Genomic DNA, 25,222 nt, shown 5'->3' on the forward strand with positions numbered 1-25,222 from the left:
CCTAGATCAAAAACTAGAAAAAAGAAAATGACCCATGGGGTCGCGCAAGCCGGCCACCACAGATACAACAAAGAGGCCTGGAAATCTCCATCCTCTGATGGAGATCCTGGCCTCGTTGCTCACACAATGGTGGTGACACATGTCAATTTTGCGAAACTATGGCCATTGCCGCCCCTTCTCACCTCCAAATGCCATCAGACTGTCAATCACTGACAGTCTGATGCCATACTGCATCCTAAGTCGCAGAACCATACTACACATGTGCAGTACACATTGGCACTTTGACTATGCACAGCACCTCCATCCACATCTGAGTAAGGCTCAATGCAAATATCGGCCCATATTCTGAGTTTTATGTATGTATGCAACAACATTTATTTATTTATTAACAGTTTCTTATATAATTCAACATATTCCACTGTGCTTTACAAGTAGAAATATTAATAGAACAAAACTAGGTAATAACAGACTGCTATAGGTAGGAAGGCCCTGCTCACAAGCTTACAATCTATAGGGAAGTAGGCATTAATACACAAAAATAAGTGCTACAGTACATATTGCATATTGGTCCAGCCAGATTGCAGAGGTTCTTGGTTGGCTGTATGATCCAGTTACAAAGGATGTTTGCCAAAGGTCAGGAGGATGTGAAAGTAAAGAAGGACAATGTGTGAGGTTATGTGGGCTGTGTGAGGGGATGTAATTAGATATGAAATCTATGAAGGTTAAGAACTTCCCACAGCACTCTGATAATAGCTATCACAACTTACACATACACCATTCTTGGTGCAGAAGATGCCACTGAAAATGGCTAAGAATCATTAGTAACTGCTCTAAGTTGCTTATGTTGGCTGCTGCACATGCACAGTTTAATCAAAATATATAGCCACATTCAGGATCAGAACCAGTGATTTCACAATGTAATTCATGTTCCTTCTTTCATCTACAGAATAATTTTTTTTTATATAAAACATTATTTCAATAAACTGCTCTTCACCTTTATTACAATTTTTTACGCTTAGTATAATGCAAGTATATAGTATATCACCATGCTAAATACATTGTGAAAATTATAGTCATTAGTTTTTTTCCTATATACATATAATTTAAAACTGTCCCTTTTACTTTGCAGTTCGATCGAATCTCCCGCATGTACCAGGCCTCTGAAGTGTACATTATGCAAATCGTTGAATCTGGATCATATGTTGGAATTGTCACTTTTGCTAGTGATGCCACAATTATGACCAACCTAGTTAAGATTGTTGACACATTTCAGCGTGAACAGCTTAAAGGGTTTCTTCCAAAGACAACTGTAGGTGGTACAAATATATGTTCTGGAGTTCACAAAGGATTTCAGGTATTTCCTTTTATGAGTAGCTTTGTTTAGTTGAAAATGTTTATGCCATACCTGAGCGCCAATGCCTGTATCCGTCTTGCTCAAAAGGTCCCCTAAGCAGATAGAGGCGGTGATTCAGAGGTGGACTCAGGGAAGGGATTAGGCACAAGTGGAGTAGCTAACAGGAGTGGGCATTTTGTGGATGTGTCGGTGTCAGTGACTGTGTCTAAAGACACAGTTGCACTGACACTGGCGTCCATGGTCAGTTGGACATTCTGTCTCTGCTACAGGCAGGTGCAATCTCCGATGATGTGGCCAATAGTGCGCCAGTAGTGTATCTTTGTACACACATCAGTAGAATCTTGTTAAAGTTGGTGGGTATCTCAATACGATGACAATCGGTCACTGCATTAAGATAAAAATGAAGTAGCAGCAGCACCAAAAGATGAAGCCGCTACTACAACTCAGTCCACCTCTGAACCACCCCGGAAATGTTTATATAACTCTAAATAAAAGGATACAGCCACAAGCAATCGAAAACAACAACCTATCAGCAGGACCAAAATAGCTGCATAAATACAATGAGAGACATTTTTTTAATATGTCCTATTCCCTGCATGGTATTCATAGAAATGTCACTGTAACTGTGTTGGAAGTACTGATGCATCTACTCTATGCTAGGCCTATAATGGATTTAGCTGTGTGATTTGTTGCAGAGGTAAGGTCCAACAAGTAGGTCACTTTATACCAGATGTTATGATCAACACCAGTAGAGAGCAAATGGCCAACTTATAACCACTTTAAGATATCTTCCCCTATGGAGCCACCTTTTCTATAAAGCTGGATATGCTTAGTACTTGGATGCCCTAGGTCTTCAACTCCAAATTATAAAGCTGATTAGCTCAGGGTATTGGATAGAACACTGGAAAGTGGTCTATGTGGTGTTCAGTGGACATGTTAGGTGGAGGATACTGCAGGACTGAGGACAAAGAGTAGAATAGCGTATATTTAGGTCACATACTTATAGCAGACAAGAATAGTGAGTACTCAGTCCGAGGTCTGGGGTGGCGACAGACAAGCAAACTCAACTACAATCCAGGGTCAGGGCAAAAACAAAGCAAGGGATATCCAAAACTAGCCAAAGTCAAGACACGAGAATACAATGAATTCTAAGAACAATAATCAACTGAAACACAGATACAGTATACAGCATCTGCGTAATAAGGAGCTCTAAGGAAGGGAGGTTATTTATACTTGACTACCCAATGGAAAGATGTCTGAAATATCAGCCTCCTCCTACTGCACAGCCGACTTGAATAAACTGAGCATCCTAGCTAGTGGTAAATATAATTCAGTAGAGAGGTTTGCAGTAGCTGAAGAAAGCAGCTGGCGGCTATTGCTGAGTGACAGATGTATCTTCAATTGATGCATAACGCTTACAGAGATCAAGTTCTAACATCAGAACCCCTCAGACCAGATGTATTCTTTGCAGTAAGGCCTAAAAGCAAAAATATTATATTGGATAATGAATGTTGGTATTTATATTGTTTGTGCAGGTAAACAAAGGTATGGATGGAAACACATATGGCACAGAAATTGTATTGTTAACAGATGGTGAGGACTCTGGTATTAGCAGCTGTTTTAATGAAGTAAAGAACAGTGGAGTAATTATTCACACTGTCGCTCTTGGAGACAAAGCAGATCCAGGACTAGAACAGTTATCTAGCATGACAGGTGGGTTATGTCACTGTGTAATTAAGTACATCTCCCAGGAGAGCAGGTCACTCTCCCCGTGATTTCTAGCATATCGCGTCATCCTGGCCCCATCCTACAATGATAGTATTTAGCTTAAGGAGTTTGGCCTAAATGGTGCAATTCGCTCCACCACCCACAATGGCCACCTACAGAAAAATAAGTATGAATATAAAATCATAACAATCTGCTTCAAATACAATTGGGAATTACTAACAATTTGGAAATTAAGTGGTTTAATTGGGTTAATATATAACATGAATGCACAGTAGGACATGTGGGTTTTCAAGTACATTGTAATATATTTTTATATATAGTCAGACCCTTCTAGTCTCTTATACAAACTGAGAGAAATAATTGTTTAAAGGTGTACAATATCTTCACAAACAAATATTAGAATGTGCTGGTGAGAGTTTCATTGAGCTACAACATACAGGGTTGGGTACAGGATCCCGATGCACACAATACCACTGCTCAAAATCCCGATTCCGGAATCAATACAGACACCTGTAAGTAAGTACCCTCACCCTACTCCTAACCCTTCCCCTAAACCTAACCCACCCTTCTACAGCACCCTAAACCTAACCCCCCCTCCTGCGCAGCCTAACCCTAAATCTCCTCCGTTGCAGCCTAACATTAGCCCTTCTCTTAGGTCCTAACCCTAATGCTTATCGCGACATTGTATCAGTGATGTAACCACAAGATTAACCTCAATTAATCTTGCGGCTACGATGTAGCGGTTCCCACAATAGACGTCTATGGGGATTTCTCACCATAGACGTCTATGGAACACACAGGCTGGCCGCATTCAGCTAATCAGGGAGCTGCTCCGACGGAGATGCTCCCTGATTGGCTGGTGGCCCCTTCACTGACGGGGCACACGTGTGCCCTGGTCATTTACGCGGAGCAAAGGTATGTGTACACACATACCTTTGCTCAGTCCGTATGGTTCGTTTTTTTTTCATTTTTTTATTTTAACCCCTGGATTGCCTACTCGGACAAGTGGACGTGATCTACGCATAGGAGAGGTGAATATGGATTTTTTTTCAGGTACACCCCTATGGATTACTTCGGATACTAGGTGAGTATGTGTGAGTGTGAGTGTGCATGTATGTTTATTTACGTATTTCTTTAGTTATGGAACTACAAGTGCCAGCGGGCCCGTAATGCCCCGCATGCTGGTATTTGTGGTTCTCCAAATACCAGCATGCAGGGGGGCTTGCTGGTACTTGTGGTTCTACAAATAAAGACAATATTGAAAACTTAATTTTACACTTTACACTATCAACCCGGCACCCACCGCCCTAGGGTGCCGGGGATAGCCCCGGGCTATCAGTCTAGACCTGGGGTGCCCTGGAGAGGGGTACCCCTTTATTGGGGGGGTACCCAACTCCCCAGGGATACCCGGCCTGGACTGACTAGCGGTCAGGGGTAATGCTTTGGCCGGGGAAACCGGTGAAAGGTTTTCCCTGGCTGTGGCATTATCCCCCCGCTAGAAAGAGTTCGGTGCTGGTTCTGGAATTTTCAGGGGACCCCTACTCGTTTGGCCCCTGATTTTCCAGAACCAGGACAAGCTCAACAAAGCCCTGTGCTGGTTCTCAATATACAGGGGCCCCCTACGCATTTTGACCCCTGTATTTTTAGAAACAGAACAGGATTTATAAAGCCCGGGTCTGGTTATGCTTTTGGGGAGGGGGTGCACATTTTTTTTTTTTATTTAAAAACATTTAACATAAGTACACACAGAAACATGTACATATCTCATGGATATGTGCATGTTTCTGTGTTAATCTGACCTGCTCAGGATGTACTCGCTAGCCTGAAGCAGGTCTATTATTTGGGGACTTTTGGTAAACTTTTTTTTGCGAGTCTGAAACAGACACTCTATTACATTGGGCGAGTTGATTGTTTTCAATGTGAAAACATATGGATGTGAGTTTGAGAATGGAGAGTTTTAGTAACTCTGAAAAATGCGAGTTTTAGTGAACAGACACCCTATTACATTGGAGAGTTGTGAAAAATTGCGAGTTTAGCAGCAAACTCGCAATTTACCAAAACAGACTACCTATTACATTTGGCCCATCATCTTACTATCTCCCATATAAAGCACTTTTCCATATATATCCGTTATGCAGTACCAGCATACTATTTCATGAACTGAATGATTGCATAAGAATAGAGGTTGAATTAAACCTCAAGGATGTGGCTGGCATGGGTACTGACCACTAGTCTTATACCCCTTTCAGACATACGACCAGGGAAATTTCCTGCTCAGACCCGGGAATTTCTCCTGTGCAAATTCCCGGGTATTTGGTAGAGACCACCCTTTCACACTACAGCGTCTACCCGGGAAATTACCGGGTAACACCATTCAGACATGAGCCGTGTTTTTCAAAGTTTTACACAGAAAATCACAGTTTTGTCAATTTAAGTGGACGCTTTGCTGGCACACATTAATGAGGTCATGCAAAGGTGGGGGGCTTGGTATCTCTTGGTATCGCTCAACTCCTCTCCTCTATGAACACCTGGCACTGCACTCTGGGCCTGATTCAGAGCCGGACGCTCTGACAGAGCGCTTGCTCTGAATCAGGGCCGGCCCTCTGGTTTTTTTGAGCGGCCCCCTGGCCGCTAGCATAGCTGTGGGTGACCACCCACAGTTATAGCGAGCGGCCATGATGATGGTCGCGATGGTCAAGACCATCGCGACCATCGGGCTTGTGACGAGACCCTTGTGGTAGGGTCTCATTGCCGCAAGCCCAAGAGTGCTTTCGGCTCTAATAGAGCCGAAAGCCCTCCCACTGACATCACTTGTGATGTCAGTGGGGCCGGCCCCAGACGGTAGGCATTCCCATGGGAACGCCTCCATCTAGGCAGCCACGCCCACGGCCCACCCACCAAAGGGGCATGCTGTCACTCAACATTGACAGCACGCCCCCTTTGGTATGAGACCCGGAGCGACGGTTTGCCCGTCGCTATCCGGGTCTCGCGCATGCGCACGACAGAGCCAGCTCCGTCGTGTGCATGCGCAGTGGGCCACCATTGACCTGCTTGCGAGCGCATAGCACTCATGAGCAGGTCTGAATGAGGCCCTCTGTCCCCTGTCAGCACCAAATTCACCCTTGTAGCGCGGCAGAATGTATGGCAGCTGCCCTCCTCTGCAGCTATTCTTATGTCCCCTGCCGGCACCAAAATCAGCCTTGTAGTGCTGATATCTACCCACCAAGTGTGGCGTCTGTCCTCCACTCTACGGCAGCCTCTGATGATGTAATCAACAGGCAGCCATGTCCGGCCAATCACAAGCTGTTTGGTGAAGCTCAGGAGTAAATTCCCGGGTAGCACCATTCAGACATAAGCAGTGTAATTTCCCGGGTCTTAAGTCCGGAGAAATTCCCTGGTCGATTTAAGGGTCAGCTACCGAGTATGTCTGTATGTCACGGTATGTCTGAAAGGGGTATAAGTAGCCTATGGTAGTGCAGGGTACTTAATTTATATAAGGGGTTTGGGCTGTAGTCCAAAGCACAGGTCAGTCTCAGTGCAAATATTTAGTTTAGGAGTGCTCAGTCCCTTCATAGACTGCTAGTTGGTTGTACCATCTTGACAGGGGGCAATGTCACCCAAATGGGTGGGTAGCCAAAGTACAAGGTTGAGTGGATACATTTGTTGTTTAAAGGAGCTTTACAGTTGTGTTTGTGCACCTTGGGTGTTATCCTCCTGCAAAGCATGTTGTTGGTTGTTTTTGTGCATTGTAGATTGGGCTGATTTGTCTGTCCTGTCTTTGCCAGCATACTTTACCTTAAATAAATATATTTCATTTAATAAATAGATAAAAGTTTCTGCAAAATCTAAGTCTCAATGTCTTTATTTATGGTTATATTTTAGTTGTTAAATGATTTACACATGACACACTTTGTCCAATAGACGTTTAATAACTTTGTCATTTTTTTCACCATGAATTTCAGTAGAATTTAATTTTGTGCACAGGTGGTTTACAACTTTATGCATCAGATAAAGTTGAAACAAATGGTTTGATTGACTCCTTCAGTGGGATCAAATCCAGCAGAGGAGATGATATACGGCAGTCTGTTCAGGTATGTCATGACATGTAATTAAAACATACCAAAAAAATAAATCTTTTGGGGTCATTCAGACTGAGACACAAGCCCCATTTTTAACACAAATGTGCTTTTTTGTACTTGGCATGTCCATGAAAAATGTATAACCATGCATCATTATTAAGCTTTTTATGTATTTATGACTCTAAAAAGTAATGAGACTGGTAAGTTATTGACAGGTAACAGGTATGGATACTCTTCAATATATATGTGAGCTGATTGAAATGTATTGAGACTGCCTATGTTTCTCTGTCCCATAGGTAGATGTGGCAATGCTATGCTGGTTATTGTGAAGCTTATAAATCGATGTGTCTGAACCTGCAGTTGGACTGCATTAGTCTTCTTTGTTTGGTCACAGCAGGTGGAAGATCTTAGTACTTTTCGTCATGGCAGATGAGGAAGATGTGTCTGTGAGATTACGTCAGAGATGTGTGATTGAATTTGTGTTAAACTTGGAAAAAGCGGAAATGTAACTCTTAAAATGTTACGGTAAGCATACGGCGGAGAAACATTTAGCCATGCTGCAGTATTTCAGTGATGGAAGCACTTCAAAGAGGGTAATAAGTGAGTGTCTGACGAAGCGCATTCTGGAAGACCATCCACCGCGGTTACAGATGTCAACATTGCTAAAGTTGTGGAGATCTTTCAAAATGACAGAAGTTTAACTTTACATGAACTTTCAGCTTCACTTGGCATCTCATTCGAACGGGTTCAGCATATTGTGACAAAGGAACTAAAAATGCATCACGTGTGTGCCAGGTGAGTGCTCAGAAATCTCACAGAAAAGCACAATGGGGTCTATGTACTAAGCAGTGATAAGAGACAGAGTGAAAAGTGATAAGTCAGTGATAAGGTGCCAGCCAATCAGCTCCCAACTGCCATCTCACAGGCTGTGTTTGAAAAATGACAGTTGGGAGCTGACTGGCTGGCACCTTATCACTGACTTATCACTTTTCACTCTGTCTCTTATCACTGCTTAGTACATAGACCCCAATGAGTTGAATCGTGCAAGAACACTGGGCCTGATTCAGAGATGGACGCTCTGAAAGAGCGCTCGCTGTGAATCAGGGCGTTTTTTTCTTTTTTGGAGCTGGCCGCTCGCATAGGTTGATGGTCACGATGGTCAAGACCATTGCGACCATCGGGCTTGCGACGAGACCCTTGTGGTAGGGTCTCGTGGCCGCAAGCCCCAGAGAGCTTTCGGCTCTAACAGAGCCGGAAGCTCTCCCACTCTCACTGGTGATGTCAGTGGGGCCGCCCCCAAACGGCAAGCATTCCGTTGGGAACGCCTCTGTTTGGCCGGCCACCCCCCCGGCCCGCCCACCAAACAGAGCGAGCTGTCACTCACCATTGACAGCTCGCCCCCTTAGGTGCGAGACCCGGAGCGACGGAGCACCAGTCGCTAGCCGGGTCTCGCACATGCGCATGACGGAGCTGGCTCCGTCGTGCGCATGCCCAGTGGGCAAACATCGACCCGGTTGCGAGTGCTCTGCGCTTGCGACAGAGTCTGAATCAGGCCCACTGTTCAAATGTCGGAGAGGATACCCAATTTCCTGACATCAATTGTGACATGTGACGAAAGTTTGTGTAAATGCGCTTAGTCGGACACTCACATATTACCCTCTTTGAAGTGCTTCCACCACCGAAATGCTGCAGCATGACTGATTGTTTCTCCACTGTATGATTACCTTAACATTTCATGAGTTTCATTTCCACTTTTTCCAAGTTCAACACAAAATTCAATCACACATCTCTGATGTAATCTCACAGACACATTTTCCTCATCCGCCATGATGAAACGTATGAAGATCTTCCACTCGCTGTGACCAAACAAAGAGGACTATGGCAGTCCAACCCCAGGTTCACATACATGAGCTCTGCAATACCCGCATAGCGTTGACACGTCTTCCTGTGGGACAAAAAAAAGAGAGGCATTGCAGTCTCATTACTTTTCAATCAGCCCTTGTATATATCTGTATCTGAGTTTGACTCTGGTAGCTAGAATCATCTTCAGACTGTGCAGAGCATAAGTTCTGTGCTGAACATATGTTCTGCATAAAACTGCCCGAATCTTCGTGACTGATGTCACAACTAGACGGACATTTACATTGCAGATATATTGGGCATTGGCTGTGCAGCACACTGGACAATGCACACATAATATACCGAAATCGCGTTGGGATCCCAGGACCGGCATCCCGACCACCGACATACCGAAGGAAAGTATTGGGGGTTATGGAGAGGGTTAGGGTTAGGCACCAGGGAGGGAGGGTTAGACTTACCTTGTTCCTTATGGGTATCGGAATTCTGATGGTCAGGATGCCACTGTCGATATTCTGACCAGCGGCATCCCAACCGCTGGGACCTCATACCCAACCCGTTCAATTGAACAGATGATATGTCAGACAGTGTGTACCCAGCATTAGATTCCTCCACCTGAATTGTATATCCAATGGTACTGTAATAGTGTGTAATGGGCTAAATAACTACAAAACTGCCCTTCTGCACTTGTATTGCCTTTACAGGGCTGGGGGTTATATTTTTACATAATGCTAAACTTGTTTGTCTTCCTTGAACAGATTGAGAGTACTGCAACAACAATACAACAAAATCAATGTCTGACTGGCAAAGTTACCATCGACAATTCTGTAGGGAATGACACTTTCTTTTTGGTGACATGGACCAGCGCAATTCCAAATATCAAGCTAACAGATCCAAATGGGAAAGTTTATATAAATGACCAGTTTGTCAGTGATCCGATCTCAAAGTCAGCTCGTCTAATGATCCCAGGCACCGCAGAGGTATGGTACCAAATTTTAGGTAGCAATAAAATGAATTTGTAAAAAAACTGTATAATGGTTCATTCTAAGCAGGTGTCTTGTCTTCCCTTCATATTTTAATGTACAAATTATTTGGAGCTGCCATATTTTTTACTTTATCCATGTTAAAATTTACACATATAGGGCCTGAGTTAAAAACGGATGCATCTCCTGATTCTTAGCCAACTGTGCATGTGTCTGAATCACAAAACAGGGTGTGTTCTTGTGCCACACGATGTGTCGAAATTCGCAAGTAGATTCATGAGTGCATCTTGTGCGAACGGTACCAGTATGAAGTAGGCATTTCTGAGTAGAACTGGGTAGTGAGAATCAAAGTGCACGGAGAGGCTATTTCTGATGGTGACCGCATCTGTGGATGCTAGAAAAGTGGGCGGGATAGACTTGCGCTATCAGATGCACAGATTTGCAAATGAGTTCTGCCGATTTTCACATTAGGATATGAATGTCAGCACAATAAATGCCGCAGCCATAGGGTAGTTGCCGCAGACGCAATCGACTTGGAGTTAGGCCCATAAGATCTTATCCAGAGTTACAGTAAGAAAAAAAAGGAGCATTTTGCTTCCTCATTAGATATTGTTCATGTCACGTGCAAGGCGTGCAGTTTTTATATTGTTTTGCATGCAGAGAAAATACTGATTTTGCATTTAGCAAAGAAATACTGGGCTGCTTTGTTTTAGACTGAATGTAGTAATAAGCTAGGACATGCCCTTCCCAACTATAAATCTCTTTGAAAGTTTTAAATCTGCAGTGTAATGCTGGGTACACACTGGCAGATTTATTGATCAATCAAATGATCCGCCAATATATCATGTCCCTGTCGGCAAGTGCGTACCAGCGATATGTCTGTGAATGACGCCGTTCACAGACATATCATGTCGGCTGTGCTGCACAACTGATGGCAGATATATATGCAGATATATCTGTCCATCGTGCTGTGTGTATGGACTTTCTCCCGACCACCCGTACACTTGCAGCAGAGGCCGTGGGGAGGGGAACAGTACACGCCCCGGCCAGCGGGACCCGTGGTCAGAAGACAGATGATGGTTGTTCAGTGTGTATGAACAACCATCATCTGCAGATATATGTCAGGTGTGTACCCAGCTTTACATGGTTTTACCAAGGTGCGAGGTCTAGGGATATGTTTGCGTAATTCATGGTGAGTCACATCGCTGTGGTCCCGTTCCCCACTGCATAATGCCACACATTGCGGCATTACTGTATGACGAACTTAAAGGTCATGTAAGAAAGGCAGGGGCATGGCGCCATAAACCATGTCACAATACATTGCAGGGAGAGGAGCTGCTATGACACGATTCATAGTAAGAGAAGTGTCTTCTCCTGGGAGTAGGAAGAACTCCCCAAGTTTGTGAGTTCCCTGGAAATTTGGAAAAATAGGCAATTACGGTTATACATTTTACAGTAAACAAGTGTAATGTGACTTAATAAAATATGAAGTTGGTCTATAATACTGCAATAAAAGATGATCCAATGTATTAACTGCTGCTTAAAAAATGTAAAACAAATAATATCTGACATGTAGGCTACTCACAATTATTTTTGAAAAAGACTCTTATGGAAACAGGTTTGGGTGACATCAGTTTCTAATTTCTTCAGCATAAAACAATACAATATTTTTTTATAATCTTATAGTTATGCTTCTAAATTTTCTATCACCTTAAACTATAACCACAATGTGTGCATTTCATTGCAGAGAGGTGCTTGGGAATACAGCTTATGTAACGCTCAACCAGCAGAGCAAGTTCTTGGTTTAACAGTGAGTTCCAGAGCAGCCAATCCAAATGTGCCGCCAATTGTAGCTGAAGCATACATGAACAGTGACACAAGCCGGTACCCCAGTCCACTGATTGTGTATGTGACGGTAACCCAGGGGTTTGCTCCAGTTACAGGAGTAAAGGTTACTGCTTTTATTGAAGCACAGAATGGAAGTGTTGTTACACTGCAGCTTTTGGACAATGGAGCAGGTGAGGATTTTGATGCTAAAGTATTTATTTATATATTGGTGGGGTATTTGAAGATACAATGGGGGAGATGTATCAAGCATTGGAGAAAGATAAAGTAGAGTAGTTGCTCAAAGCAACCAATCGGCTTTTAACTGTCATTTCCACAACTGTGCTAGATACATTATAGTTAGAAGCTGGTTGATGGCTTTGGGCAACTTTTCCATCTTTATCACTCTGCAAGGCTTAATAAATCTGCCATGAAGAGACATGAAACTGTTTATTCTTTGAAAATAGGTTCTTTTATCCTAAGCAAAATGCAATTTTAGAATTGCACATAAATTATATTGGTGTCAATCAGTTTATTATCTGGCCCTGTGTTTATACTGATATCACACAGTGATGTTGCAGACAGTATCAGCAAACTGACAGATATACAGTACGTATGTTTCTGCATGTGTGACCATTATTAAACTACCCACAGTCACATTCACATTTTTAGATAAAGGGGCTTATGTAATAGGGTGCGAGCTGAGGTCAATGTGGGAACTCCTGTGAGTCTTCCTGTATTGTTAAAGCGGCAATCATTTTAAAGGCAAAACCAGCTGTTTTAAAAGATTGCCGCCTTAAAAGTATGGGAAGAGTTGCAGAAGTTCCAGCAGCGGCTGCAGCTCGCACCCTATTACATAAGCCCCAAAATGTTATTAGAATTTATCCTGCCAGCCAAGGACCACATTAGTGTGTTTGTCCAGTCATTGGGTAACATGGGTTTTCTTAAGATATCTTTGTGCAGCCCACCTACTAAACAATTAGATCTCCAAAATTAGATGCATATGGGCAGCACAGACAGTGTAATGGTTAGCATTACTGCCTCACAGCACAGAGGTTGTGGGTTCAATTCCCACTACGGCCACGACTGTGTGGAGTTTGCATGTTCTCCCTTTGCTTGCGTGGGTTTCCTCTGGGTACTCCAGTTTCCTCCCACAGTCCAAAAATATACTGGTAGGTTAATTGGCCCTCCAAAAAAATTAACCCTAGTGTGTCTGTGTGTGTGCATGTGGTTGGGAATATAGATTGTAAGCCCCATTGGGGCAGGGACAGATATTCTCTGTAAAGCACAGCGGAATATGTGTGCACTATATAAATAACTGGTAATAAATAAATAAGTATTAAAATGTATCCTCTAACTATTATTACTCTTTGTTTATATAGTGGCAGCATATTCTGCAGCACTTTATATAGTGAATATTCATTCACTTCAATCCTAGAACTGATGGATTTGAATCTACTTTCCCTATTAGAGATACACAAACACACACCTACAGCTGCATGGACAACTACAGCAGTGCTTAATACGGTTCTCTACAGTAGGGGTTTAGAGTTCCTCCTTAAGATATTAAGATAACCAAATTATTGTTTACTAAATAATTCAAACATTATTGGGCCTGATTTTGAGTCAGACGCAGCTGCGCCCCCATGTCTGGGTTTTTTTGCCGCAGTCACATCTGTGATTTTATGCTAATGCTGCTACAAAGCCCTTCCCTGGTGTTTATGCGTGCATCTGAATGTGACAGGACCGAGATGCCCACTGTCAGTGACCTTAGACACTCAATACCTCTTGGTGTGTCTTTAGATAATACATTGGCTGCACCATCGAAAACTTGCTCCAGCCCTTTGGCAGATGCAGATTATCCTCCTGAATATGGCCTCCTATTTGAACGATTCTGCATCCCTGAAGGCAACCACTAAAAGCACCTCGCCCGCTACAACCACATAATAAACAACATACCTGTGCATCTGATTAGCCACCCCCATTACCTCGCAGGAACGCCCCATGCATCATGCTCTATTACCGTTATGAGCAGTGTAACAGTTTATGTATTTGCTTTACTTTGTGCTTTCCTTTAAGGTGCCGATATTTTCAAGAATGACGGCATTTATTCCAGATACTTCACTAAATACCAAAGAAATGGCAGATACAACCTGAAAGCGCGTGTTGAGAATCAAGACAAAGGTGGAAAAGTTGCCGTACCAAACAATCGAGCACTATACCTACCTGGTTATGTTGAGAAAGGTAATAATATTTAATCAATAATGAAATACTAATATTTATAACATTTAATTTGGATTGTTATTTTTTCAAATGCATATACTACATTACTTGTCTGCCTTCTTCTTTAACTAACTATAGATGTCACTTGATAAATGTTGTCAGGTCCACAGAAAGGAAATGGGTCTCCAGTGCAGGGGCTTCTTGGACTGATTAGTGGTGTATAACCTCACAGACCTATATAAAGCTATTGGTATGTGCAGATATCTGTCCTCAATCTTCCCCTGTGCCTATTGGCGAATATTGGATATCCCTAGGGTGGATGGGGCCGTGGCCTTATTGGAGGTCGCCCTTATATCCTATAATAATCCACAACAGCTGAGTTCTTAGGTAGGCCCAAGTACATTGTTCCTGGCTCCAACCTCTAATGGCTACCTGATGGTATAAAAACAAAAACAACACAATCATAAAATATGTCAATGCAAAGCAATTTTTCCTTAATATATGTATTTAATGCTATTTATACCTTTTGTTTTTATACAAATCCTATGGAGCATTCCTGCTTTATTAGGTGGACTCCAAATATTTCCCCTATGCTTGTGTTACCCCTAGCACAGTGGTTACCAAACTGGGTGCCATGGCCACAGGACACTTTCAAGGCTGCCACAAGTTGGTGGTCCAGTATCAAATAAAAATATTTTTGGTCAATGTTATGGGCAAAACCATTGCTGGTGGCTGCCACTCATAAAATATGTGGATAACCAGCAGTGCAGTCCTGTCTGCCACCAAATAACTGAACCTAAGGGTGACATATAAGCACAATTTACTTAATTTAATATATCTTTCTTAATTTCTCAACAAGAAATTTTTGGCCTAGGGGTGCCATGGAAAATTTTTTGACACTATTAGATGCTGTGATTCAAAAAACATTGGGAACCACTGTCCTAGCATATTGCTATTGTAAAGTACTATTTATTGTACAAATTACTAGATATTTGTTCTCCAAAATATACTACAACATTGTAAATAAATCTACTGTAATCTTGCCTTCAGTGGTCCTAGAGTTTATAATCAGAGAGGAAAAGCTCTAGCATTATTAATATTTGTACAATAGTGAATAAAAACATTCCTTATCATCGAATAACTTGGACAGTCTGAAATTTCATTTACAATTATTATACTAAGTGTGAGCCATAGTGTTCTGTCTGCCTGTATGCAAAACTTGTAAGAGTTTAGCTGAAATTGTTAAAAAATAAATAAAGTACAGACAATAACCAAAAAGTTCTGGAATGGTACACTGAGTTTATTTGACAAGTCCAAAATGTTTATTCACAATCCACAGAGAAATCTAATTTTGATTTAAATGGCGTCTTACTTGTGTAATCATTTAACTATCGATGACGGCATCATTTAACATTCATATAAACTAGGGGTGATCAGAAAGAAAATAAATGACTGTCTTAAAGAAAAGCAGAAATCTCTAAGTTTGAAATGGCCTCTGGGCTCCCTTAATAACAACTTAAATAATGAAACATGTTCATTTTTAAGTAGATTTGTCTTTTACTCATCTTACAACCTACAGCTTATATATTCTACCACACTTCATCATCTAAAGTAGTGAAAACCCCTCACCATTGACACATTTCTCTTAATAGGTACTATAATCAGCAACCCACCAAAGCCAAAACCTACCTCTGAACCTCAGAATTTGGGAACTTTCAGCCGTATATCTTCAGGAGGTGCCTTTATCATATCAGATGTACCAGAAACTAAAACAGATGTCTTTAAGCCTAGTAAAATCATTGACTTGGTGGCAGTTATTGTAGGCCAACAAATCATACTGTCTTGGACAGCAACTGGCGATGACCTGGATCAGGGAAATGGTATGTGCTAAATGTAATTATTTACCTGGGTGAAACTAACATTAACATTCTGCTTGATTTAATTCAAAACTCTAAAGTGTATTTAAACATTTGTGGCTGTAAGGGTATGAAAGCTCTAACTAAATGGCACTTACATTGGAATATGGAGAGGGCCCAGGTATTTTGGTCTCTTGAGCCATCTCTTGCCCAAAATCTGCCCCTGGCCTAAATAGCTGGAAAAAAACAGATCTTTGTGGAATTATTCATAATCTGGGTAGAATGGTTGTAACTGTGATGTATTAGCTACTCTGGCTTTTAACAGCTGCTCAATATCACAGTGTGTGGTACCAAAACTAGCACAATGTCAGAAATCCACATAAAACCTGATCAGATGGCCGGTTGGATAATACATTTGGAAGATGAACGCTAGTCATCTGTTTCTACAGTAATTCTTTAGTTATAATAACAGGCCAGAAAATATCCACCCCCTTGACCTGAGTAACAGATCCAATTTGGCTGGCCATGTGTGGGGAGGGGAATGTGGGAATGAAAGTAGAATTAATGAATTACTCTATATGTGATTTGGTAAGTTATATGATCATTTATGTTTTATATTTTTCAATTTTCAGCTTCAAGTTATGACTTACGAATGAGTTTCAACAGCCAGGCATTAATAGGCAAACTTCAGAATGGCACAGCTATCAATGTCTCCAGTCTTATTCCACTGGAAGCCGGCTCCAGAGAACAGTTCAGCTTTACTCCCGAAAATATTGTTATTCAAAATGGGACAGTCTTTTATTTTACATTGGTTGCTATAGACAAGAGCAATCAAAAGTCAGAACCATCTAATTTGGCACGGGCAGCACTGTTCTTACCACCACCACCAGGCAATTCAGGCATTGGCATATCAATAACAATGAGCACACTGCTTCTCACTCTTGTGGCAACATTAACTACTACTTTCCATGTTTGAGACACAGCTGGAAAGTAATCAAACAAGGATTTGGAAAACAAAAAGAAAATGCTACTTGAGGTCTATTAAGTTACATAGTGGGAAAAATATCAGTGTCAGTCATTTTACACTATAATAAATCATGGCAACATATAAATGTGCTTATGAAAGGCTAATAATGCAGCTCTGGAAGTCCTTAAAAAAAAAAAACAAGAAAGCAAACAAACAACAAAAGCCCTATAGGAAATGTGGTACAATAACTGACTCATCTCACAAAACTTGTTAGGTATTAAAAATGTAACTGTTTAAAAAGGGAGGGGCAAATGTTATAGTAGGAGGTATTGCTGGAAAAGTGGGAGGAGTTAACACTGATACTCAGGTATACAGCTTCTGATTATTGTCATTGACAATATCTTTTCATGACTGTACTTCTTCATAGCCGGTAATGGAGCTCTACACAGATTTATAGTTTTCTGATAATTGACTATTAATTATATTATTCATTGTGAAAACTAGTTGTAATTTAAGAATCACTGGTCATGATCAATTCTCTAGTAAGACCATCTATAAATGGTCGATGGCAAATGGCAACTAATACCACGTTCTGTGGCCTTAATTTGCCCAGAGACTTTCAACACATATCACAATATTTTGTATGTCTTAATACGGGATGCGGTCATAATACCGAAAGCGGGGATTTTGACATTCAAAATGCCGACGCCGGAGTCCCAAAAGTAAGTAGTGAGGGGAAGGTTAGGGTTAGGTACTATGGGGAGGATTAGGCACTAAGTGGGGAGGGTTAGGTTTAGGGTGCAGGGAGGGGGAGGTTAGGTTTAGGCACCTAGGGTTTAGAGTTAGGGATAGGGAGAGGGAGGAGAGTTAGGATAGCTACCCACAGGTGCCGGTATCCTAATCCTGTCAGGATACAAGTGTCAGGAATCTGAAGGCCGGGATCCCGCGCGCCGGCATCTCGTACACAACCCCTCAATACAATGCATTCTGCTAATGTATAAATAAAACATATAAGGGACCCTCATGGAAATCTTGGGAAGTGCTGATTTAAAACCTATTTCCAACAGGCATGGGTAGCCACCATCATCATCATCCCAGTCTTTGTTGCCAGCTCGTCCATGACCAATTGCATCATGGGAAAAGGGGTTCAGTCACACTTTTATAGCCAATCATAGGCCATTGTATGTCTATGCTATATGTTTACATAGACATTATAAACAATCTAATCCTTATTGCACCTATAATGTTTCTTTTATCTTCTCTGGCAACTCAGCACAGTAATCCAATGGACAGATAGCTAAAGCATCTATCGAAACACAAATTTACAGCTATTGAGTATATAACTTATTTATGACTCTGAACTAAATAAAAGTACTGGAACATCTCTAATGAGTATGAAGATACAATACAGGTTGAGTCTCCCATATCTGTTATTCTAAAAACCGAAATATTCCAAAAACCGGAATATTTCGGTGCATATGTGACGACGTCGTGACGTCACTAGTATCAGCGGCCAATGACTAGTGGTGTGGGCATGGTCCACACGCCAGGCCACCCCCCCGCATCACCCACGGACCCCCAGCGGCAGCCGCCGGACCCCTCGTTACAGCCGCAGCACCCGCCGGACCCCTCGTGACAGCAGCACCCGCCGGACCCTTCCGCCTCACCTGCCGGACCCTTCCGCCTCAGTCGCCGGACCCCTCACGACACCCGCCGGATCCCTGTAGCACCTGCCGGACCACCGCCACACCCCCGCCGGACCCCTGTATCACCCGCCGGACCACCGCAACACATTCCGGACCCACCCGCAGCACACGCCGGGGCCTCCCGTGACACCCGCCGGGCCAGCCCCCCCAGGTATTCCGAAAGCCGGAATAATCCAAAATCCGAAATGCTCGTGGTCCCGAGCATTTCGGATATGGGAGACTCAACCTGTACTATAAAAATGGTGATACATATTAAAGATTGCTCGTGTTCTCTAACTAGTTAGAAGAACTAAGTTAGCATTGACCAGCTTATCAGACAAGAACAACAATTAAGCAACACAAAAAGGTGCCGTAATAAAATTTAATTATTAGTACTATTGCATTAAATTAAGAATACTGTCAGTGTTAATACCATTGCATTCAATTTTAATATATGGGAAGCAGATACACAGACTGTTAAACTTAATGTTACTTTGCAAAACATACATTTCAGGGTAAATTTACCAAAGTGCAACTTTATAAAAGTGGAGATGTTGCCCATAGCAACAATTTAGATGTGATCCATTATTTTCTAGAATTAACCAGTTAAATGATAGCAGGAATCTCATTGATTGCTATGGGCTAAAACTCCACTTTTGTAAACTCGTAAGTTACCCCTTCATGTACATTCACCACTAGCACAATTAGCCTTGACTAGTGAATTGGGCTTAACGTGTTCACTAATGCAAAATGCAAATATAATATTGGACACTACTATTAAAAGTCATACATATGCTTTTACCAAGGATGATATATATTTTGTTGCAGTAAATCAATGTATTATAAAGAAAATAAAGCTATGGAAGCGAAAGATTGTATTATAGGTTTTGCTTTTTGTTAAATCTCTGTTTCATAATTTCAGTTCGTAAAAATCTGTTTCAAAATGTCTGTTCATATAAATCTAAATAAAAAAACCAGAACAAATACTGTACTGTATATGATTCTTTAATTTCTTTATTTGGCACACTTTTGGAAGTGGCAAAAGTGCATAAAATGCGCTTATGCCTGCTGTATTTACTGAATATTTAATTGCTAACCTTCGCCAATTAGTACACTGATGTGACTGTGGCAGAGAGCAAAACTCCTGCAGCAGCTGTGAATAAAGCAATGTGTATATATAGTAACATGGGGTATTGATATGAGGATTCCAGACAGGCAGGTATTTTTGGTAAAGCAGTGGCTTTTTAATAGCAGCAAACACTGCACCTTAGCATACGTGAGTTTAGGCCTGCACACATATACAGTAGGCACATAACATAAAATAAACAAACAAACATACAGTAAAAGTCTCAGCATTCCTTGTGCTAGTCAGTCAGCAGTGGCTTGCAGCCACAATTTGGACATGCTCTCCCAGCATAGCCCTTGGACCCTGGCACTACAACACTGTGTCCCTACTTCCTGGCTTCTACTCAGCATCAGGGCAATGAGCATCAGGTGTGTGAGAGTTTCAATCCCTTCTAGTGCTCCAGTGATTATTCTAGCTAGGTCTATATAAATGTGAGACCATGGAATTCCACACCTCCACTGCTAATGCAGAACGCACAGTTTTCACTCCAGCCTCCCTTGGAGGGAGCCGATTCCACCAGAATATGGGTAATTCAGGTGAGAGACAATCCCTCTCACCACACATCCCCGCTTTCACTTTTTCAAGCTTGGGGAAGTCTTTCACGACAGCTGACTCCACTCAGGTTTCTCAAACTTCCGGGACAATGCGTCAGCATTTCTATGTTGAGCTCCCAGCCGAAGCTGTATGACAAACTTGTACTGCTGGATGGTTAAGAACCAGCGTGTCACTCTGAGGTTAACTTCTTTCTTGAGGTGCATCCACCTCAGAGGTGCGTGATCCGTGACCAAGACAAATTCTCTTCCCAGGAGATAATACTTCAGGGCTTCTACTGCCCACTTTATCGCCAAGCATTCTAGCTCATCTATGGCATATCTTGTCTCTTGTGGTAACAGCTATCTACTTAAGTAGAGAATTGGCTTTTCTTCGCCTGCAATGAACTGTGACAAAACAGCTCCTAAGCATGTCGTGGAGGCGTCAGTTTGCAAGACAAAGGGTTTCCTGAAATCCGGTGTCTGCAGAAATGGTTTGGAACACAGAGCTGTCCTCATGTCTTCCCAGACTGCTACAATTGTTTTGGTCCAGAGAATATTTTCCGGTTGAGCCTTCTTAGGGGTCTCAGTCAGTGTTAAAGCTCTGGACGCAAAATTTGGAATGAAACAGCAGTAGTAGCCTTGCAGCCCAAGGAAAGTTCTCATTTATTTCTTGGTGGAGGGTCTTGGCCAGGACTGAATCACCTCCACTTTCCACAGTTGGGGTTTCACTTGCCCATTGCCAATCACATACCCGAGGTAATTGGACTCTAAAAGTCCAATGGTACACTTGGCTGGATAAGCCGTAAACCCATGCTGTCGTAAGCTGTTTAGCACTTCTTGTACTTTGGGCAAGTGTTCTTCCCAATTTTCTGTATAGATGACAATGTCATCTATATAGGCTATAGCATACCCTGGTGTGGCCTCAGCTGGCAATCCATGGCACGCTGAAATGTTGCTGGTGCCCCATGAAGGCCAATATGGAGCATTTTATATTTAAACAGGCCATCAGGGGTCGAGAAGACAGTCTTCTCTTTGGTGGTCTCACTTAAGGGAGTTTGCCAATATCCCTTTGTGAAGTCCAGTGTCATAAGATACCGGCTACTTGCCAAATTTTCTACTAATTCGTCCACCCGTGGTAGTGGGTATGCGTCAAACCTGGAAACCTGATTCAGCTGCCTAAAGTCCTTACAAATATGTATGGCTTCTGATGGATTAGGGACCAACACAATAGGACTTGACCAGTTACTGCTGGACTTCTCAGTGACCCCAAGTTGGAGCATGTCTTTCACCTCTTGCTGGACTGCTTGCTGCCGTGCCTCAGGGATGTGATATGGTCGCTGCTTTACAACCACTCCTTCAGGGGTATTTATCTTGTGCTCTTCTAAAGCAGTGCACCCTGGCAGGGAAGAAAACACATCCTGATTATTGTGAACTAAGGCTTCTGCTTCTTTTTGCTGTTTTGCTGACAAGGTGTCTGACAGCAGAACGTCTGTAGGGTAAAGTGAACTAGAGCGGCCCCCAGGAACCTGATCTGTGGCGGTTTCCAGCACATCCATGGCAACATCTGTATTGGGTATGACACCTCTGCAAATATTTCTGTCTGGCCATAACTGGGCAAAGTGTTGTGGATTTCTATCTTCAGACATCAATTGCGCAGAGGTTCCCTCTCCAAAGAGGACTCACCGTGCTTTTCCACTCTTCTACCTTTTCAAAGGTAGGGTCTTGGAGACTTTACATTGGTGTTGTCACTGTGATTCCTTTAAGAGCTCAACAAATCCTGGGAAATTGCATCCCAATATTATAGTATAGGGGAGCTTAGGACCAACCGCGGTGACCACCTTATAAGCGCTCCCCTTTATGGTGAGGCTAACTCGCACTCGGGAAAAGTTTTCTGTGAATCCATGAAGAGTACTTCAACTAACCCTGGCACCTTTTCCACTTGCCTGGGCAGGACAGCCTCTGAGATCCTGGTTAGCTCACTCCCTGAGTCTATAAAAGCTGGGAGTTCTCATTTGTGGAAGCACTGCACTTTCCCAGAAGGAGTGACACCTGACCTGGCTAGAATAGCACTTTTGACTAGGTCATATTTCTCTGCATCAGCAGAGAACAAATCAGCATTGGCTTTCTGAGCCTCCCCAGTGATATAGGGAGCAGTCTATCAGCACAAATATCTGCTGGCCATTTTAAACGCTGTGCCACCCTCTAAAATATCAGCAAATATGCCTCTGGGTCATCTAAGGCAGACATTTTCTTCAGATGCCCAGCACCTGTTGTGCCCTTTGTCTGGGTCACTGACTGTAACATTTGTTCCTCTGTCTTTTGATGAGAGGCCAACAAAGTTACTGTAGTGCAAAAAACTTCCTCCATTTTTACAGTAGGAGGTGTATGTAAGGCTTTTATATAAGAGCAATTACAAGCCAGTTTACACATATAAATATATTTCTTTCTTCAGCAAAGCAATTGTAATTCCCATTTAACACAGAAAAATAAATATATCTCTTTTTTTCCAGCAATGCAGGGGTTAAACAGAACACATAAAAAAAATCGCTTTTTCTCTTTCAGCAATGCAGTGCTTAATTAAGCATGTATGTGAGTTATTATTATTATTATTATTATTATTATTATCCTTTATTTATATGGCGCCACAAGTGTTCCGCAGCGCCTTACATAGTACATAGAACTAATAAGTGAACAAGAAACAAGTAACTTACAGTACATTACAGTGCAGGACAAGGACACAACTTATATACATTGCTGAAATAGTGATTAAAGCACTCACAATAAGCTGCCGGGAGTTGGCGGTCCCGTGATAGGTGCCCTAATGGGGAGTAGAGAGTAGAAGAAAATGTAAAGAGAAGCACATGAGGGAAGAGGTCCCTGCTCATGAGAGCTTACATTCTAAGAGTTCTGCTCTTGTTCAGTCAACAGGTGTACTTAATTACACAGCATACTAGCTGGTGAAGATATTAATCAGCATTTGCTACTGTATATATCAAGCACCTTAGTAAAAACAAAGCAAAGTAACTTTTTTTTCTTCTCAGTACACACAAACAGCTCTTGCACAATGCATAGTAAGTTACAGTGTTCTTAACATAACTGCATTTTTTCTTGTTCACCAACCATACTCACGTATACCGAATGTTCTACCTTGCCAGTTCCTCTGCCACGCTGGATGTGACTAATGTATGCGTCGCCCCAGTCTGAGGTCAATAGCACTCTGGAGCAGGTTTTCATCCTGGATGTCTCTCTACATTGCTGAATTCATCTTTCCATCTATCCTGATTAGACTAGTTCATGCCACTGAAAAACATCCCCATAGCATGATGCTGCCACCACCATGCTTCACTGTAGGGATGGTATTGGCCTGGTGATGAGCGGTGCCTGGTTTGCTCCAAACACAATGCCTGGCATTCATGCCAAAAAGTTAAATCTTTGTCTCATCAGACCAGAGAGTCCTTCAGGTGCATTTTGGCAAACTCCAGGTGGGTTGCCATGTACTTTTTACTAAGTAGTGGCTTCTGTCTGGCCACTCTAATATACAGGCCTGATTGGTGGATTGCTGCAGAGATGGTTGTCCTTCTGGAAGGTTCTCCTCTCTCCACAGAGGAATGCTGTAGCTCTGACAGAGTGATCATCAGGTTTTTGGTCACCTCCCTGACTAGGGCCCTTCTCCCCCAATCATTCAGTTTAGACAGCGGGCCAACTCTAGGAAGAGTCCTGGTGGTTCTGAACTTTTTCCATTTTTGTATAATGGAGGCCACTGTGCTCATTGGGACCTTCAAAGCAGCAGATATTTTTCTGTACCCTTCCCCAGATTTGTGCCTCGAGACAATCCTGTCTCTGAGGTCTACAGACAATTCCTTGGACTTCATGCTTGGTTTGTGCTCTGACATGCACTGTCAAGTGTGGGACCTTATGTAGACAGGTGTATGCCTTTCAAAATCATATACAATCAACTGAATTTACCATAAGTGGTCTCCAATTAAGCTGTAGGAACATCTCAAGGATGATCAGTGGAAACAGGATGCACCTGAGCTCAATTTTGAGATTCATGGCAAAGGCCATGTGATTTCTTAGTGGGTTTTTTTTATAAAATTAGCAAAAATCTCAAAAAAAATCCCACGCTGGATGTGACTAATGTATGCGTCGCCCCAGTCTGAGGTCAATAGCACTCTGGAGCAAAAAAAACTTTTTACACATTGTCATTTTGGGGTATTGGGGGAGATGTAAGAAGCTCAGAAGCGTTATCAGCGCATGTTATGTGCACTGATACCGCATCTCCCCGATGTATGATCGGGTGTTTGGTGGTAAATGACAGGGGAACTATGTGCCCCTGTCATTATCGGTGCTGCTATCTACACGGTAGCAGCACCAATAGCCTGGGCCATGTATAAATGGTCAGATCGCCTGACCATTCAGCCCGCTGTAGCTGTTGCTATCGAAAAGGCGACCACAATTGTGTAAGCAAACACTCTGCTGGTGGCAACACATTTTGCCCAATATGTACACAATATCAATAATTTCATATTTATGCCACGACGTGTTTGAGGCTCTGTTATGACTAAGTGATTAATGTTATAACACTTTGTGTCTACTATGCACTGTATTTTTATATTTTGTATTTTTTGTAGTATTTGTACATACACATGGGTTGTCATGGTGACCACATGCCCGCATACAGCTGCCGGGCCACTGGGGCGGTTAACAGGTTTCGAAGACGCTGGTGACGTTGCCCAGGCTAACGTCATTGGTGTTATACTGCGGCGACTTGGCTGCATGCTGTCCTGGTGGTTATGATGGGGGCTCATCATGTTCACTGTATACGTGGTACGGTTGCCTGGTCGCACAGACGCTGGTGGCGTCGGGTCGGTGTTGTTGCCGACTGACGTCATCAGTGATGGATCGCGTTGCCCGCGGCTGCACACTGTCCTGGTGATTGCTGTGGGTGTACACCGTGACTGACCTGACAGGTGAGCATAATTATGATTGATTGTTGTGAGTATATAT

At 42.6% G+C, this 25,222-nt stretch overlaps 1 protein-coding gene across 1 annotated transcript in view; it reads left to right on the forward strand.

The window, feature by feature from the left end:
• The window catches only part of LOC148540816 (calcium-activated chloride channel regulator 1-like), a 50,669-nt gene extending 33,789 nt beyond the window's left edge, over positions 1-16,880 (forward strand). The window contains exons 7-14 of the mRNA XM_088482196.1: positions 1,130-1,354; positions 2,890-3,067; positions 7,067-7,173; positions 9,777-9,998; positions 11,749-12,019; positions 13,905-14,069; positions 15,701-15,928; positions 16,537-16,880. Coding sequence (XP_088338322.1) covers positions 1,130-1,354; positions 2,890-3,067; positions 7,067-7,173; positions 9,777-9,998; positions 11,749-12,019; positions 13,905-14,069; positions 15,701-15,928; positions 16,537-16,880 — 1,740 coding nt within the window. The remainder of the gene's footprint in view (positions 1-1,129; positions 1,355-2,889; positions 3,068-7,066; positions 7,174-9,776; positions 9,999-11,748; positions 12,020-13,904; positions 14,070-15,700; positions 15,929-16,536) is intronic.
• The last annotated feature ends 8,342 nt before the right edge of the window (positions 16,881-25,222 follow it).

Source organism: Taudactylus pleione, unplaced genomic scaffold, assembly GCF_031769625.1.
Source record: "Taudactylus pleione unplaced genomic scaffold, aTauple2 ptg000017l, whole genome shotgun sequence".
NCBI classification, from domain to species: Eukaryota; Metazoa; Chordata; class Amphibia; order Anura; family Myobatrachidae; genus Taudactylus; species Taudactylus pleione.